At 41.7% G+C, this 18,736-nt stretch overlaps 1 protein-coding gene across 1 annotated transcript in view; it reads left to right on the top strand.

Moving 5' to 3' along the window:
- The window catches only part of MYO3B (myosin IIIB), a 372,181-nt gene that overhangs the window by 126,087 nt on the left and 227,358 nt on the right, over positions 1-18,736 (top strand). The window contains exons 8-11 of the mRNA XM_061435661.1: positions 574-776; positions 6,831-6,929; positions 7,263-7,377; positions 18,130-18,256. Of these exons, the coding sequence (XP_061291645.1) occupies positions 574-776; positions 6,831-6,929; positions 7,263-7,377; positions 18,130-18,256 (544 nt within the window). The remainder of the gene's footprint in view (positions 1-573; positions 777-6,830; positions 6,930-7,262; positions 7,378-18,129; positions 18,257-18,736) is intronic.

Raw genomic sequence — 18,736 nt, 5'->3', positions numbered from 1 at the left:
GTTCTCAGTATAATACAGTTAGCCATTAAGTAGTAAAAGTGGTTAAACACCAGGAGCAGGAGCAGGGGAGTCACTAAGATGATTAAAGGATTGGAAAGTAGAAATCTTTGAGCAAAAGTTGAGGGAAATAGAAATTTTTAGCTTGGTGAAATGGACATTGAAGATATGGCTGTAAAAATAGCCTAGCAATTACTTATAAGCAGTGTATTATGAGACTAAGAACAAATTTAAGTATTTTTTTACAGAGGAGGTTTATTGAATATTATAATGAATAACTGAGAAAAGTGATGGAATCTCTCTAAAATTCTTTCTAAACTCTAGGCATTTTATCTGTCAAGGACTTAGAGAAGTGTGGCTGGTCATAAAAACTGACCTAATCTAGCCTCATCTGACACATGCACCTGGGGAGATGCTTATCTGAGAAAACAGTGCTGGTGGTTGATGCTAATTTCCCAAATGGAGTTTTTTCCCAAAAAGATAAATGTGATTTTTATGGACGGGAAGGGGTGTGTGGCAACTCTACTGGAGTAATGTTTCTGGAGACTCCACTGGACTGTTCTCTGTTTGGCACAGGCAGATAATCAGACCTTGAGAGAAAAAATTCTGCAAGTCAACTCTCTGGTGGAAGCCTTTGGAAATGCATGCACTGCCATCAATGACAATTCCAGCCGTTTTGGAAAATATCTGGAAATGATGTTTACACCAACTGGAGCTGTGATGGGAGCAAGAATCTCTGAATATCTCCTTGAAAAATCCAGAGTTATAAAACAGGCAGTGTACGTGCCCTATTTTCTCACTCTGGTTTTATGCTGCAGCATAGACAGGAGGCTCTGGGAATTTTTATGGCTACATTCCATTCTTTGTTCTTAGTGTCCCTGCCCCATTCCTACCCTCAGCCTCCCCTAAGGCAAGAAACTATTTAAGGAAAGGATACATGGTGATTTCTAACCTAAAAGATATTTACAAGCACAATAGAAAGGGCTGGATTGGGATTACTTTGGGATAGATATGCCCATTCCCTGGAGTTGGTTATACCAGGTAGAATTTAACAATATGCAGTTACTTTTATAAATTACTAGTTCCCTTAAAATTGAGCTTGTCTATTAAAAAAAAAAAAAGCACTGAGAATATTCCATATATTAAGTTTCCCCTAGTTTGAGAGAGGAAAAAGTTATTTTGTTTTAAGAAGAGCAGTATAGGAACTTGCCTGGCAGTCCGGTGGTTAGGATTCTGGCTCTCACTGCTGAGGGTTCAATCCCTGGTTGGGGAACTGAGATCCCACAAGCTGCATGGTGCGGCAAAAAAGAAAAAAAAAAAAAAAAGCAGCATAGCAGTAGTGGTCAATAGCATGGACTGTTCTTGGTTCAAGGCTGTCTCTGACATTTACTGTGTGACCTTGGGTATGTCACTGATAGCTTATGGAGAACGATGTCAGATTCATGATCTCCAAAGAAGATTTAGCCCTCATAGCTCAGTTGGTCGGAGAAGGCAATGGCAACCCACTCCAGTACTGTTGCCTGGAATATCCCATGGACGGAGGAGCCTGGTGGGCTGCAGTCCATGCGGTCGCAAAGAGTCGGGCACGACTGAGTGACTTCACTTTCACTTTTCCCTTTCATGCATTGGAGAAGGAAATGGCAACCCACTCCAGTGTTCTTGCCTGGGGAATCCCAGGGACAGGGGAGCCTGGTGGGCTGCTGTCTATGGGGTTGCACAGAGTTGGACACCACTGAAGCAACTTAGCAGCAGCAGCAGCAGCAGTAGCTCAGTTGGTAAAGAATCTGCCTGCAATGCAGGAGACCCCGCTTCGATTCCTGGGTCGGGAAGATCTGCTGGAGAAGGGATAGGCTACCCACTCCAGTATTCTCAGGCTTCCCTTGTGGCCCAGCTGGTAAAGAATCTGCCCACAATGTGGGAGACCTGGGTTTGATCCCTGGGTTGGGAAGATCCCCTGGAGAATGGAAAGGCTACCCACTCCAGTATTCTGGCCTGGACAATTCCAGGGACTATACAGTCTATGGGGTCGCAAAGAGTCAGACATGACTAAGCCACTTTCATTTTCACTTTCAGGGACCAGTCTTGATCACGCAGAGCTTTTGTGTGGCAGAAGTTTTATTACAGTGAAAAAGGACAAAGAAAGCTTCTGACATAGACATCAGAAGGGGGACAGAGAGTGACCCACTAGTCTTATCAAGTCCTTATATACTTTTACCAGACCCACTCCCACAACATACATCTTAAGATAACAAGATTAGTCAGAAGATTCTTGTTAAGAAGGAGAAACATGTCCTTGAGCAAGATACATTGTTCTTATATAATCATTGCTGCTAAGTCACTTCAGTCGTGTCCGACTCTGTGCGACCCCATAGACAGCAGCCCACCAGGCTTCCCCATCCCTGGGATTCTCCAGACAAGAACACTGGAGTGGGTTGCCATTTCCTTCTTCAATGCATGAAAGGGAAAAGTGAAAGTGAAGTCGCTCAGTCTTGTCCGACTCTGTGCGACCCCATGGACTGCTGCCTACCAGGCTCCTCCATCCATGGGATTTTCCAGGCAAGAGTACTGGAGTGGGGTGCCATTGCCTTCTCCAATATAATCATTAGTACAGAGCTTAAGGAAAAACATAACTTTGAGCAAGATGAGTTGTTTTAATGTGTAATCATTAGCTCTGGGCTTAAAGAAAGTCTTAAAGATTGTTGTTATAATAACTCAGAGTTTAAGAAAAAACGTCTTATGTGATTAAGACAAAACAATACAGAAAAAAGGTTTATCCCTTTCTCCACCTCAAGGGCCCCTGACTCCTTATCAAGCTACCTAAGAATTAACGCTCTCATCACCTAACCTCTCTGAGCCTCATCTGTGAAATGAAAATGCTCCTAGAGCCTACCTCATGAGTTTGCCATGAAAATTAGTGAGTTTGTTTATGTAAAAGAACTTTTAAAAGTGCCTGGGTTGGTACATGTTATCAGAGAGTTAGCCTCTCTTCCTATTATTATTACTATTAGAGGACATCAGACTTCCTCAGGAGCATGGCTCCATTTATGCATTTACTATCTATTGAATTCCTGCTGCATGCCAGTGTTATATTCTCTGTTGGGTTTGCAAGAGTAAACACAATAGACAAGGTCCTAGTATTCTTGGAGCTTGGAGTAGATCGGGGATGAGAGAGGGATAGGTGCGGGAAGGGTCACAGGCATTAAGCAAAAAAAAAATAAGCTTAATGCATAACAATTGTGGTAGGTACCAGCAAGCAATGTAAGGCACTCTGAAAGTAGAACAGGTGAAAGGGCAATAGCCTAGCCTAGGAGGAGAGGGTTTCCTGTGTGAGAGACATTTAATCTGAGCCCTGAGGATCACTAGAAGTCAGCCAAGGAGATGAGATGGGGACAGGAGTGGAGGGGTGGGGGAAGAGAGGAGCAAAGACAAGACTGAGGCCGGATCATGCAGGGCTTTGGAGCCAGATTGAGGAACCTTATTCTAAAGACAATTCTTCTGAACCTTATTCTAAAGGTAAAAAGAAGCCATTTAATGTTTTGAAGAAGGGGAGTCACAAAACCCAACTTGCATTTTGTTATGATGAGATGATGGCTCTGGCTTCAGTGGAGCAAATGGATTGGAGACGATACAAGAAGTACTGTTACACTGAGACCACTAGGAGGCTGTTTTCAAATCAACCTGAGAGAGACTGTTAGCCTGAACTGAGGGGGTAGCAGTGGAGATGGGGAAGCAGGGGAGCTGATGAATCTGAGAGAGGTTGTGCAAGTAGAACCCACAGGACTTGTTTTAGGTTCAGAACCCCAGCATCTTCTTTTATCAGATACCTGCAGTTCCCTCACAAAATAGGGACTGACTTGAAAATTAAACAAATGCATGAAAGGATAGAATCAGTCATTTTTAGCTTCCCTGTGGTGTCTTGATTAATTTTTATGAGGTGCCCTGCTTCTTTCTTTCTAAATTAGGGTTATTTTAAAGTTCAGGAAACTACCTCTGACAGAATGGAAATTGTAGTTTTCTGTGTTCACATGTAAAGTGGTCTTTTACAAGGAAAATGTAAGGAGAGTTCTAAAACACAGCTCTGTCACTTATTAATAGAACTACCCTTATACCTTACTTTCCTTGTGGTTCAGATGGTTAAGAATCCACCTTCAATACAGGAGACCCAGGTTCAATCTCTGGGTCTGGAAGATCCCCTGGAGAAGGGAATGGCTACCCACCCCAGTATTCTTGTCTGGAAAATTCCATAGACAGAGGAGCCTGGTGGGCTATAGTCCATTGGGTTGCAAAGAGTCAGACATGACTGAGCGGCTAATACTTTCACTTTCAAAGCCAACCTCACAGGGCTGTTATGAGAATTCGATTATATGTGATTTTTGCCAAATATAGAATAATTGGCACCTAATAACCCATAACTCAGAGAAGGCGATGGCACCCCACTCCAGTACTCTTGTCTGGAAAATCCCATGGACGGAGGAGCCTGGTAGGCTGCAGTCCATGGGGTCGCTCAGAGTCGGACAAGACTGAGCGACTTCACTTTCACTTTTCACTTTCACGCATTGGAGAAGGAAATGGCAGCCCACTCCAGTGTTCTTGCCTGGAGAATCCCAGCGATGGGGGAGCCTGGTGGGCTGCCATCTATGGGGTTGCATAGAGTCGGACACGACTGAAGCGACTTAGCAGCAGCAGCAGCAACCCATAACTTATTATTGCTGTTAATTTTAGTCAATATGATAGCTGCTGCTGCTGCTAAGTCGCTTCAGTGGTGTCCGACTCTATGCAACCCCATAGATGGCAGCCCACCAGGCTCCCCAATCCCTGGGATTCTCCAGGCAAGAACACTGGAGTGGGCTGCCATTTCCTTCTCCAATGCGTGAAAGTGAAAAGTGAAAGTAAAGTCGCTCAGTCGTGTCCGACTCTTGGCGACCCCATGAACCGCAGCCCACTGGTGGGTAAAACAAACTGAAGACATTGGATGAGAAGAAGGTGGGACTTGTGTAAGTCCTGGTCATCTGATCTTTCTGGTTCTGCTCTTCTCTGGCACGTAGTAGGATTCTCTCACCAAGTCCTCCTAATTGGTCTCCTTGCATCCATGTTAACTTCTTACAATCTAGTCTCACATTTACAGTTTCAAACACTTCAAAGAATTCTATTTGCATAATCAACAAAATCTTCATTATAGCCTGATAAGGCCTGTGTGGGCTGGCCCTGCCCACCTGTCTACCGGCTTCTCAACCAGCAGACTTTTGGTCCCTACATGGATATCATGCTCAGAGGCTTCGTGTACGTGCTGCTCCGCCTCCTTGAAATGCTTTCCGTCTTCTCCCTGTAGCTCCTTCCACTCCTTTCTCACACTTTAAAGTTTGATTTTCATGGTATTTCCTTTGAGAGTCCTTCCCTTCACTGGGCACAAGTGACCCTCATCCGTGAATGTTGTTTGTTTCAGCCCTTTGATTGTTTCTTTCAAAGTCCTTATCACCAGTTTTCATACTGATTCATCTCTGTCCATCACTAGAAGGAAGCTCCAGAGAGCAGGAATCCTCTGTCCTGTATCCCTGGCATCTGGTGCAGTGCCTGCCATACTTGGCACTCAGAAAGTTCATTAGTTGAGTGAACAAATAGCTGAGGAATGGCTGGTAGAGATAAGAATGTACCAGGTGAGCTTGGATAGAATAATCAAGTAGAGGAAGGCCAGAATATCCAGGATAATATCCAGGAGAAACTGAAGAAAAGAGTGGGGCCCATGTCACAGACAGGGACAAGGAGTAAAAGGAAGATAAGATTTCTTTCCACAGAGCTACATTGGCCAAGGTGAGGATTTGTGAAAATCCTAGGGCATCAACAGAAGATTCTGACCTCCAAAGAAAAGTAAGGATAGAGAGAAGGACTTTTCAAACTACCTTTATTGAAAGACTAGTTTGTTTTTTTTAATAGTTCATGATAAATTGTGATTTTATTTTTGTAAAATGTAATTGAAGTGTATTACCAGAAAAATTATCATACTCTCAGATATCATAGAAATACCACTTACTATGAAATGTCTGGACACAGACTTTCCAGCTTCTTGTCTCATCATAAGCTGACTGCAGTCCACAGACCACACAGACCACAGTCCAGCAGCACCCACCCTGGCCAGAGTGGCCTAAAAACAGGTACCTTCCACAAGACTAGGTATACCGGTGCATGCCATTTTTGGATTGTATTTGAAAGAATACAAGTTTGAGACAGTGGAGACCTTAGTTCTAGGACCAGTTCCCTTCCCTAACTTGCTGTACTACTGGTGAGCTGCTTCTTGTCTTGGGCTTCAGTGAAGTAGGGAGTTTGGGTGATCTTTGTAAGTTGGATATCACTGTCTCTGATGCAACATGGGCTTCAAACAAGATGTGTGACACAGATGCACAGTTATGTGGTCTGGAATAGAAAGATCTCTAAACGTAAGTAACCTGAGCTGTTACCTCCTATAAATATTCCATTCTCTAAAGTCTTCTGTATAAACATAAATGTGCTTTATAGTGTGACACTGTGGAAATTGCTATCCTAATCCTATCCCTATTGCTATTCTGTATTTGGGATGTATCATATTGTACTGTGTGCTCAGTGGTGTCTGACTCTTTGCAACCCTATGGACTGTAGCCTGCAAAGCTCCTCCGTCTATGGGATTTTCCAGGCAAGAATACTGGAGTATTCTGCCATTTTCTTCTCCAGAAATGTAGCATATTAATTGCCTATGAACGCAAATTGGCTACAGTATAATATTTTGCATGGAAGGGAAAAGCCATCGAGTAGAGAAGCCCAGAATACGTTATTAACCATGTCCTGTCCCTACTTTTTTCCAGAGGAGAGAAAAATTTTCACATATTTTACTATATTTATGCTGGTCTTTATCACCAGAAGAAACTTTCTGAGTTCCGACTTCCTGAGGAAAAGCCTCCTAGGTAAGTGTCAGGGGTTTTAGTTGTTAATTTGTAATGAATATACAATTAGCAATTGACAAAACTTGGAAATGGAGCTGTTCTCCTAACTGGACACACAGTCTCTTTAGCCAAAATGCCCACATGAGATGGCAGGAACTTTATTTCCCTTTGCATTTTCTAGAAAGCGTAAAAACTCAATTGCAGCCATTTTGCTTAGCCATGCGCACCATTATTTCATCACAATATTAGACTGTAAGGAAATAATCTTGCAAAGAGGGAGCCCAATGATACTCTGGTATTTGGGATGCCATTTGCCAAGTCAGTACTCATTCTGTGTGGTTGTACTCCATGTAGGTACCTAGCTGATGAAACTGGAAGGGTGATGCATGACATAACTTCCAAGGAGTCTTACAGAAGACAGTTTGAAGCAATTCAGCATTGCTTCAGGATTATAGGATTCACTGACAAGGTAAGTGATTGCCAGGACAAAAAGAAACTCAAGTGTTCATATTCTTGGGTCAATGAGAATGAAGACCTGAAAGTTCCAACTTGGGGCAGTACCCATGCTTTTCAAATGCCATGCTGGTCATGTTATAAGGTCTTGCTACTTAAAAGTGTGACCCAAGGACCAGAAACATTGTCATCACCTAAGAGCTTGTTAGAAATGCAGATCCTCAGGTCTAACCAAGAACAGATAAATCAAAATCTGCATTTTAGTAAAACCCAAGGGGAACATTAAAGTAGAAGTACTAAAAATAAAAACAAAAAAATGATGTAGAAGTACTTTTATAAATGCCAAATACCTGTGAACTGTTACCTCTGTCATCAATTCACTCCAGCTTTGATAACAAACACCAAAACAACACTGCCCTTTTCTGAGCTGGGGTTGTTCCAAACATTAGAGTGAATTGTCTAGTAGGAGAATAAGAATGTGGAGGTTACCCCCAAGCCACAGGAATATATTTGTGTAAGTAGTTGCTTGTACCTCAGACAAATTAAACCTTTTCAATTTTCTTGCAGTCACTTTCTTCTCCATGGTGCAGAATTGCAATTATTAGCTATAGTTCTAAGTATTATATTGCCTTTATCATACTAGATACAGGCTGTCTCTATTAAATATATACCAGGGGTGACAGAAAATATTTATTACCCTAGGCTCAAATAATACTCTGTGATACATTTGTGTCATAGTTTCTGGGCTTTTTGCCATCAAATTTGTAAAATATACAGATTCTTTTGCCTTTCCAACAAAGGAGGTGAATGATTAGGAGATAAGTGAAAATGTTTAAATCTTCAGGGATTAGATTACAAGACACTTGAGTTAGCTTGGGACAGCCACTCTGGATAAAATATTGCTTTTGTAATCCTAGGAGTTTGGCCAGCCCTTTCCTCCCCAGCTTGGTTGATTTTAGTTATAATAATACATTTCTTCTTTCTAGCTAGCTGTTAAATTTTTCTGTCAGCCTCCCACAGACTTTAAACTGACAGCAGAAAATCCCAAAGGTCAGATACAAATAGAAATATATTTCCCTTGGCTTCGTAGAGGAGAGCAATTAAACAGGTTCCAGTATTATTAAAGGACCTTTGTGGTTGTTAATTTATAGAGCTGGTTGTTATCAAAGATGCATCACCAGAAGAGTCAAAGCTTGACAGTAGAGCCATTTAAGGTCACCTGGCTCATGCTGAAGTGTTAAGGGCATACTTTCTTAAAAGGGCACAGGAACAACAGAAAAGTCATTCATAGGGTTCATAATATTTTGCTTCTAATAAGTACAACAATGGTTGTAGAATACTGTGGAAAGATTGATGCCAATTCTAAAGGAAAGGCTATTATATCAGCCCTGTCTTAATGGTAGACATAATAATAAAACAGATGATGTTTTAAGATAAGAAAATTAAAAACAAAAGAAACTAAATGTGCTAAGTATATATCCTTGAAGTAAGCCATCCCTAACTCCTATGGGAATAAAGTTTAGTAGAAATGAATGAATGATTGCATGAACAGCTATGAAAATAAACACAAAAGGTAGTAAATATTTTTAGTTTATGTCTGGTCTGGACTGTTAAATGAATAATCAGACTGTGATTATATGTATGTGTGTGTATATTCATTATGTTCTATGTTAATTCATGCTGGAAATAAACACAGTTTATGTCAGCAGTCCTGGAAATGGAAGGAAGAGGCTGGATCTTTCTTATCCTGATTTCTTTTGTTGTATCTTTGTCTGTATCTCTATAGACAACCTATTTTGCTGAATTAACTTAGTTTGCTTTATGTTTGTAAACTCAAAGTTCAGTTCAGTTCAGTTCAGCTCAGTCACTCAGTCATGTCCGACCCTTTGTGACCCCATGAATCGCAGCACACCAGGCCTCCCTGTCCATCACCAACTCCCAGAGTTCACTCAAACTCATGTCCATCGAGTCAGTGATGCCATCCAGCCATCTCATCCTCTGTCGTCCCCTTCTCCTCCTGCCCCCAATCCCTCCCAGCATCAGAGTCTTTTCCAATGAGTCAACTCTTCGCATGAGGTGGCCAAAGTACTGGAGTTTCAGCTTTAGCATCATTCCTTCCAAAGAACACCCAGGGCTGATCTCCTTCAGAATGGACTGGTTGGATCTCCTTGCAGTCCAAGGGACTCTCAGGAGTCTTCTCCAACACCACAGTTCAAAAGCATCAATTCTTCGGTGCTCAGCCTTCTTCACAGTCCAACTCTCACATCCATGCATGACCACTGGAAAAACCATAGCCTTGACTAGACAGACCTTTGTTGGCAAAATAATGTCTCTGCTTTTGAATATGCTATCTAGGTTGCTCATAACTTTCCTTCCAAGGAGTAAGCATCTTTTAATTTCATGGCTGCAATCACCATCTGCAGTGATTTTGGAGCCCCAAAAATAAAGTCTGACACTGTTTCCACTGTTTCCCCATGTATTTCCCATGAAGTAGAGAGACCAGATGCCATGATATTAGTTTTCTGAAATGTTGAGCATTAAGCCAACTTTTTCACTCTCCTCTTTCACTTTCATCAAGAGGCTTTTGAGTTCCTCTTCACTTTCTGCCATAAGGGTGGTGTCATCTGCATATCAGAGGTTATTGATATTTCTCCCAGCAATCTTGATTCCGGCTTGTGCTTCCTCCAGCCCAGCGTTTCTCATGATGTACTCTGCATAGAACTTAAATAAACAGGGTGACAATATACAGCCCTGACGTACTCCTTTTCCTATTGGAACCAGTCTGTTGTTCCATGTCCAGTTCTAACTGTTGCTTCCTGACCTGCATATAGGTTTGTCAAGAGGCAGGTCAGGTGGTCTGGTATTCCCCTCTCTTGAAGAATTTTCCACAGTTTATTGTGATCCACACAGTCAAAGGCTTTGGCATAATCAATAAAGCAGAAATAGATGTTTTTCTGGAACTCTCTTGCTTTTTCGATGATCCAGTGGATGTTGGCAATTTGATCTCTGGTTCCTCTGCCTTTTCTAAAACCAGCTTGAACATCTGGAAGTTCATGGTTCACGTATTGCTGAAGCCTGGCTTGGAGAATTTTGAGCATTACTTTACTAGCGTGTGAGATGAATGCATTTGCGTGGTAGTTTGAGCATTCTTTGGCATCGTTTTTCTTTGTGATTAGAATGAAAACTGACTTTTCCAGTCCTGTGGCCACTGCTGAGTTTTCCAAAAGTAGTTTGACTAAATTCAGAAAGACTTAATTGACTGTAGTCAGGAAGCAGATGCTAAACAACTGATGTAACAAAACTTTCTCTTAAGTTTTTCTTAGGGATATTTCTAGACAGAGCTTGAATGAACTGGTCAATTTAATAAAAATTATGGTCGCTGTCCTTTCTTACAGTGTCACTAATTCCCTGCAGGAAGCCCTTCAATTTTTCCCAAACCCTTAGAGCCAAAAATATCTGAAAGAACCCTTGAACCTAGGTTTATTGTAAAGAAACTTCACTGGTAGAGAGTCTTCCAGTAACAATGAAATCCCTGCGGGCAGCTGGGGCGGGGTTATACCTAAAACCCTGTAATGAACTGTGCTTTTCTAGTCTTATTTTTGGATTAAACCATACTATTTTTGTTTAATATTATGCTTGTCTTACTGGTATATGAATCCAGTTCAGTTCAGTTCAGTTGCTCAGTCGTGTCCGACTCTTTGCGACTCCATGAATCACAGCACACCAGGCCTCCCTGTCCATCACCAACACTCGGAGTTCACCCAAACTCACGTCCATCGAGTCGGTGTTGCCATCCAACCATCTCATCCTCTGTCGTCCCCTTCTCCTCCTGCCCCCAATCCCTCCCAGCATCAGGGTCTCTTCCAATGAGTCAACTCTTCGCATGAGGTGGCCAAAGTATTGGAGTTTCAGACTCAGCATCATTCCTTCCAATGAACACCCAGGACTGGTCTGCTTTAGGATGGACAGGTTGGATCTTCTTGCAGTCCAAGGGACTCTCAAGAGTCTTCTCCAACACTACAGTTCAAGAGCATGAATTCTTCAGCTCTCAGCTTTCTTCACAGTCAAACTCTCACATCCATACATGACCACTGGAAAAACCATAGCCTTGACGAGACGTACCTTTGTTGGCAAAGTAATATCTCTGCTTTTTAATATGCTGTCTAGGTTGGTCATAACTTTCCTTCCAAGGAGTTAAGCGTCTTTTAATTTCATGGCTGCAATCACCATCTGCAGTGATTTTGGAGCCCCCAAAAATAAAGTCTGAACACTGTTTCCACTGCTTCCCCATCTATTTCCCATGAAGTGATGGGACCAGATGCCATGATCTTCGTTTTCTTAATCTTGAGCTTTAACCCAACTTTTTCACTCTCCTCTTTTACTTTCATCAAGAGGCTCTTTAGTTTTTCTTCACTTTCTGCCATAATGGTGGTAATGGTGGTATCTGCATATCTGAGGTTATTGATATTTTTTCCAGCAATCTTGATTCCAGCTTGTGCTTCCTCCAGCCCAGCGTTTCTCATGATGTACTCTGCATAGAAGTTAAATAAGCAGGGTCACAATATACAGCCTTGACATACTCCTTTTCCTATTTGGAACCAGTCTGTTGTTCCATGTCCAGTTCTAACTGTTGCTTCCTGACCTGCATACAAATTTCTCAAGAGGCAGGTCAGGTGGTCCAGTATTCCCATCTCTTTCAGAATTTTCCACAGTTTATTGTGATCCACACAGTCAAAGGCTTTGGCATAGTCAATAAAGCAGAAGTAGATGTTTTTCTGGAACTGGCTTGCTTTTTTGATGATCTAGCGAATGTTGGCAATTTGATCTCTGGTTCCTCTGCCTTTTCTAAAACCAGCTTGAACATCTAAAAGTTCACTGTTCACATATTCCTGAAGCCTGGCTTCAATGGTATATGAACTACCGTAACATATTAAATAAATTGAGTTTTAGGTATGTTTATATTTAAAAGTACATGAAGGCTTTTCTGGCAGGTTATCTGTGAAGGTCAAAATTGGACATTTATTGCAGATCCCTTGATGAAGAGGTTACGGAGAAGCCTTTGAGATTATGGAATATTTTTTTCCCTTTCTTCAAAACAGATCATAAATTGGGAGAATACTGCTGAGGATAGACTGGAGGGGTACATATTAAAGTGTTAATTGAGGGTGTTGAGATTTCCAGTGCCTTAATGACAGACAATAGGACTTATCATTGACTTAAAAAAAATTCTTTTTTCATGTATGATTGACATGCAAAACAAAATTTTTTTTTAAACCAACCATTGACTTTAAAGTTATGAATGTTGGGAGCCTCTGAAAAGGAAACTGAGTAAAGAGCCTGTAAGGAAGAATGCTTGTCAGCTGGGCCTAATGCAGAGCTTTGGGCAAAAAAAACACACAACTGGTGAAAAACTAAAGACATAAGCTATATCAAATCCTAAAAGATGATGCTGTGAAAGTGCTGCACTCAATAGGCCAGCAAATCTGGAAAATTCAGCAGTGGCCACAGGACTGGGAAAGGTCAGTTTTCATTCCAATCCCAAAGAAAGGCAATGCCAAAGAATGCCCAAACTACCACACAATTGCATTCATCTCACACTCTAGCAAAGTAATGCTCATAATTCTGCAAGCCAGACTTCAACAGTACATGAACCGTGAACTTCTGGATGTTCAAGCTGCATTTAGAAAAGGCAGAGAGGAACCAGAGATCAGTTGCCAACATCCTCTGGATCATCAAAAAAGCAAAAGAGTTACAGAGAAACATCTATTTCTGCTTTATTGACTATGCCAAAGCCTTTGACTATGTGGATCACAAAAAACTGTGGAAAATTCTGAAAGAGATGGGAATACCAGACCACCTGACCTGCCTCTTGAGAAATCTGTATGCAAGTTAAGAAGCAATTGTTAGAACTGGACATGGAACAACAGACTGGTTCCAAATCTGGAAAGGAGTATGACAAGGCTGTATATTGTCACCCTGCTTATTTAACTTCTATGCAGAGTACATCATGAGAAATGCTGGGCTGGATGAAGCACAAGCTGGAATCAAGATTGCCGGGAGAAATATCAATAACCTCAGATATGCAGATGATACGACCCTTCTTGCAGAAAGCAAAGAAGAACTAAAGAGTCTCTTGATGAAAGTGAAAGACAAGAGTGAAAAAGTTGGCTTAAAACTCAGCATTCAGAAAACTAAGATCATGGCATCCAGTCCCATCACTTCATGGCAAATAGATGGGGAAACAGTGCAAACAGTGTCAGAATTTATTTTGGGGGGCTCCAAAATCACTGCAAATGGTGACTGCTGTCTTGAAATTAAAAGATGCTTGCTCCTTGGAAGGAAAATTATGACCAACCTAGACAGCATACTAAAAAGCAGAGACATTACTTTGCCAACAAAGGTCCGTCTCGTCAAGGATATGGTTTTTCCAGTGGTCAGGTATGGATGTGAGAGTTGGACTGTGAAGAAAGCTGAGCCCTGAAGAATTGATGCTTTTGAACTGCAGTGTTGGAGTAGACTTTTGAGAGTCTCCTGGACAGCAAGGAGATCCAAGGGGTCCATCCTAAAGGAAATCAGTCCTGAATATTCATTGGAAGGACTGATGCAATGCTGAAGCTGAAACTCCAATCTTTTGGCCACCTGATGCAAAGAACCAACTTTTTGGAAAAGACCCTGATGCTGGGAAAGATTGAAGGTGGGATGAGAAGGGCATGACAGAGGATGAGCTATTTGGATGGCAGCACCGGCACGATGGACATGAGTTTGAGTGGGCTCCAGGAGTTGGTGATGGACTGGGATGACTGGAGTGCTGCTATCCATGGAGCTGCAGAGTCAGACATGACTGAGCAACTGAACTGAACTGAACGGGGAAACCAGGATTCTTCTCAACTTTCCACTTAGCCTCTTCTTTACAGACAGAATATCTGCCTCAGTGGAAGAAGTGTCTTTTGAGAAAAAGAGAAAAAGAAGCCAAGGTCATACATCCTGCATGGGGCTTTGGTAGATAAACACTTTCCCACTTGTGCTGATTGGTGGTGAAACCAAATTCATACTCATCAGCAGTGAACTGGGAAACCCAGTTGTAGGAATTGTTCATCTTCTTGCTAACTGTTCCTATCCTGAGTGAGCTGACTCCATTTTATGATATAGAAAGTTGGAAAATGGTAAGAAATAAAAAGATAGAGTAGGTAGCTAATTAATCCTAAAGGAAATCAACCCTGAGTACTCATTGGAAGGACTGATGCTGAAGCTAAATCTCCAATACTTTGGCCACCTGATGTGAAGAGCTGACTTATTGGAAAAGACCCTGATGCCGGGAAAGATTGAAGGCAAAAGGAGAAGGGGGCAGCGGAGGATGAGATGGTTAGATTGCATCACTGACTCAATGGACATGAGTTAGCTCAAACTCCGGGAGGTAGTGCAGGACCGGAAGGAAGCCTGGCATGCTGCAGTCCACGGAGTCACAAACAGTTGGACACGACTTAGCAACTGAACAACCATCAATGGCAATCAGATAGCAAGATTCTTCAGGAAAGGCAGGAATACCAGGCAAGAGGAAATGAGCAAGGTGAGGAAGGTGAAAAGTCCTTCCTAGGCTGGCTATGAAGAGAACAGAAGAGGCATTGGATTGCATATTGGGGGGAGAGGAGTAATCACACAGGTGGACACATCACTGATTGAATTCTACCATTAGATGAATAATGTTTTGACCTAAATACAGGAATGGATGTAGGTTCCTAGGCCAGAAAGGAAGAACTAATTGGCCCAACAGTGGGACTGAAGAGTCAAAGGGAATAGGCTGGAAACTGCACAGGCAGCACTGTAAGGCTAATACCTCCATAACGAGGGGAGCATTGGGCACCCTTTCTCAAGTCCCCTTCTCTGAACCAAGGAAGGAGACCCAATCTGCTTTTAACTTCGGTCTTTTGCTCAGTGCTTGAACCCAAAGTTCAAAGCTGAAATATATAGGTAGTTTTTCTCTTTGAAAGAGGAAATCTCTGAGCGGCATGCTGGAAAGAATATTGTCAAAGACACACAGGGTTAGATGCTGGTCTCGAGGGTGTGGTCCTTGTCATTTCCTTTGTGGATGGTCATCCTAGTGGTGAAATGTCTGGATGCCTTATTTTGGGAGGTTTCATAGCTTGTATGCTTATACATGGTGTGTGTATGTGTGTTATAATTAGAGGAAATATTGAGAGTTTTACATAAGCTCTTGAGATAACTATGTATAGAAATAATAGATATAGAACTCACTGCTGTGGAGTCTCTGTTTTACTCTCTGGGATCTGCTTCTGTGGGGATTCTCTGGATGCATTCTACAAGCCTAACGCTGTATTGATCAAAGTAATGAGGTTCTGTCATGTTAAATCCACGCTAGTCCCAGAAAACCCATTTCGTAGGTGTTCTCCTTAGCCACTCTTAAGTTGTGTGATTAAAACAGTGATTCTTGAAGTCAGAAACATGACATCTTGCCTTTGATTTAGGAGTTTGAAGAACAGTATTTTTCTATCGTGGAAGCCTAGTTTAAAATCCTCATTTGTCTTTGTAGCATTATCAGGTATCCAGCAGATGTCACTATTATGGTCCATGTTCAGTTTTTTGGCTTTACTGAGCAGTGTTTGCAGAAAAGGCTCAATTCAGAGGCAATGCTTTATCAATGGTCTAATGACAGTTTTTATTGGTTTGTTGCTATGTATAGTACTCAATCAAGTGCCCAGCCTGAGTATTTTTAGTCAAAGTACTTTATCTATAAGCATAAGATACAGGGATTTCCTGGCTATATATTTCATTTCTCACCTATAGGAAATGCAAATATTTAAACAAATAATTGTACTTTTTTTTTTTACCATTAATTATTCTTATGTATTCCACCTTCAATATAAAATTAGGACTTAGATCATCACACATCATTTCTATTCTTACCAAAAATGTAGAGTTTTCTTCCCCATACTAACCAGTTCTCCTACAGTTCAGTTCAATTCTGACACTTGTCTACCTCAAGTTAGCTTCAAATTATACAAGTTAGGGGCCTACTCCCACAGGACTGCCCCAACCTCAGATACCAGTTACAACTCCCAAGTTTTCCTATTTCTAATGGACAGCCTGTAAATAGAGAGTTCCCAAGACCCTCCTCTTCAAGTTCAATAATTTGCTAGAAGGATTCATAGAACTCAGGAAAGCAGTTCGCTTAATATTCCTGGTTTATTATAAAGGATGCAACCGAGGAACAGACAAGTGGAAGAGATTTATAGGGCAAGGTCTTAGAAGAGGAGGCACCACCTCCTCTTTTCACCTTCATGCATTTGCCAACCCAGAAGTTCTCCAAACCTGGTCTGTTAGGGGGTTTAGTGGAGGCTCTGTTACCTAGGCATGCCTGATCAAGTCATTGCCTATTGATGATTAATTCGATCTCAAGCCCTGTGCCCTCCTTGAAGTCTGGAGTCCAGCTAAGATTTCCAACCCTTTAATCACATCGTTGGTTCCTCTGACAACCAGCACACCCATCCCCCAAGAGTCTCCTCCTTAGCACAAACTCAGATGTGGATGAAAGGGGCTTATTGTGATGAACAAAGGACACCCTTCTTGGCTCTATCTATCACTCAAAAAGTCCTAGAGTTGTAGAAACTCTTGTGTCAGAAATGGTTATGAAGACCAGACGTTTATTTCTTATTGTAGTAAAACATGACAGGTAATTTCTAGTGAGTCTTTCAAAATGCTTTGACCTCATTCATAACTATATACTCTATAATTTAACTTCCGATGTTCTAATGAAACATCAGTGAATGCCCTCCAACTATTTCATATAAGCTATATTCAAGATGATAAGGAAACATCTCTACTCTTGTCTTGAAGAAAGACCCATACTTGAATTTGGGAGCTGGTATTAGCTAGGGTGGCTATGGTTTTTCCTGTGGTCATGTATGGATGTGAGAGTTGGACTGTGAAGAAGGCCGAGCGCTGAAGAATTGATGCTTTTGAACTGTGGTGTTGGAGAAGACTCTTGAGAGTCCCTTGGACTGCAAGGAGATCCAACCAGTCCATTCTGAAGGAGATCAGCCCTGGGTGTTCTTTGGAAGGAATGATGCTAAAGCTGAAACTCCAGTACTTTGGCCACCTCATGGGAAGAGTTGACTCATTGGAAAAGACTCTGATGCTGGGAGGGATTGGGATCAGGAGGAGAAGGGGATGACAGAGGATGAGATGGCTGGATGGCATCACTGACTCGATGGACATGAGTCTGAGTGAACTCCGGGAGTTGGTGATGGACAGGGAGGCCTGGTGTGCTGCGATTCATGGGGTCACAAAGAGTCCGACACGACTGAGCGACTGAACTGAACTGAACTGAAAGGCTAAAAGTGTCTTAAAGAACAAAGAACAGTTCCCTCTAATGTAAGCATTCCAAGGCAAGAGGTTCAGACTGTAGAACATCTCTGTTCCATCGAGTCATTGGTCTCAGCATTCTAATCAATGGCATGATTTAAGGTGGGTTGTTGGGAGTTCCATCCAGCAGTAAGGGAAAAAAAGTCTTGAAGGAGGCATGCTCCCTTCTATAAGGAAAGCCCAGAAATGGCCCACCTCATTCTGCCTGTTCCTTTGTTAAGAATTTAGTTACATGGCCTAAGTGCAAGGAAGGCTTGGACATTGTTTGTATGCCCAGGACAGTGGGGTGGAGATGGATGTGGGTGGACTAGTGGTTTCTACCACAGTGCTGGTAAGTTTATTGGTTTGATTGGCAAGGACCAAACATGATTCTTGATGTCCTTTTCAGGAGGTGCACTCAGTGTACAGTATATTATCTGGGATTTTGAATATTGGAAATATTGAGTTTGCAGCTATTTCCTCTCAGCATCAAACTGACAAAAGTGAGGTGCCCAATGCAGAAGCCTTGGAAAATGGTAATTATTTGATTCGTGTGCATTGTGTTGCCAAATACTTTTACTTGGGTAGTTTTTCAAGACTCAAAGATATAATGTGCTGGTCCTTAACTGTCTCTGGGTGTTTTCACTAACCAGTATTTCCCAGAGAATATCTTGTAGAACATCAGCGTTCATCTCATAAGTGGCAAGTACGTAGACATTCTTCTGAAAAGTCCATGGCAGGTAACTTTGGGCAGTGATTCTCACCAGTGGCTGCTTTTAAAAATCATCTACAAATTTTTGGAAAAGATATGAGAGGTTAGACCTCACTGTGAATTCACTGAATCATTATCTGGAGGGGATAACACATGCACCTATTTATTTTAAAATTTCCACAAGTAATAATAGTGGCACAAAGAATAAGATTCCTGAGTTAGAAAAAAAATTTATTTAAATAACATCTCTTGTGTTAAACTGTAGCACTTAACTATGCTAATGTGCTTTGTGATTTTCTGAGAG

Source organism: Bos javanicus, chromosome 2 (genome assembly GCF_032452875.1).
Source record: "Bos javanicus breed banteng chromosome 2, ARS-OSU_banteng_1.0, whole genome shotgun sequence".
Classification (NCBI taxonomy): Eukaryota; Metazoa; Chordata; class Mammalia; order Artiodactyla; family Bovidae; genus Bos; species Bos javanicus.
The sequence above is the reverse complement of the archived record's forward strand: the minus strand, read 5'-3'. Positions and strand labels throughout refer to the sequence as shown.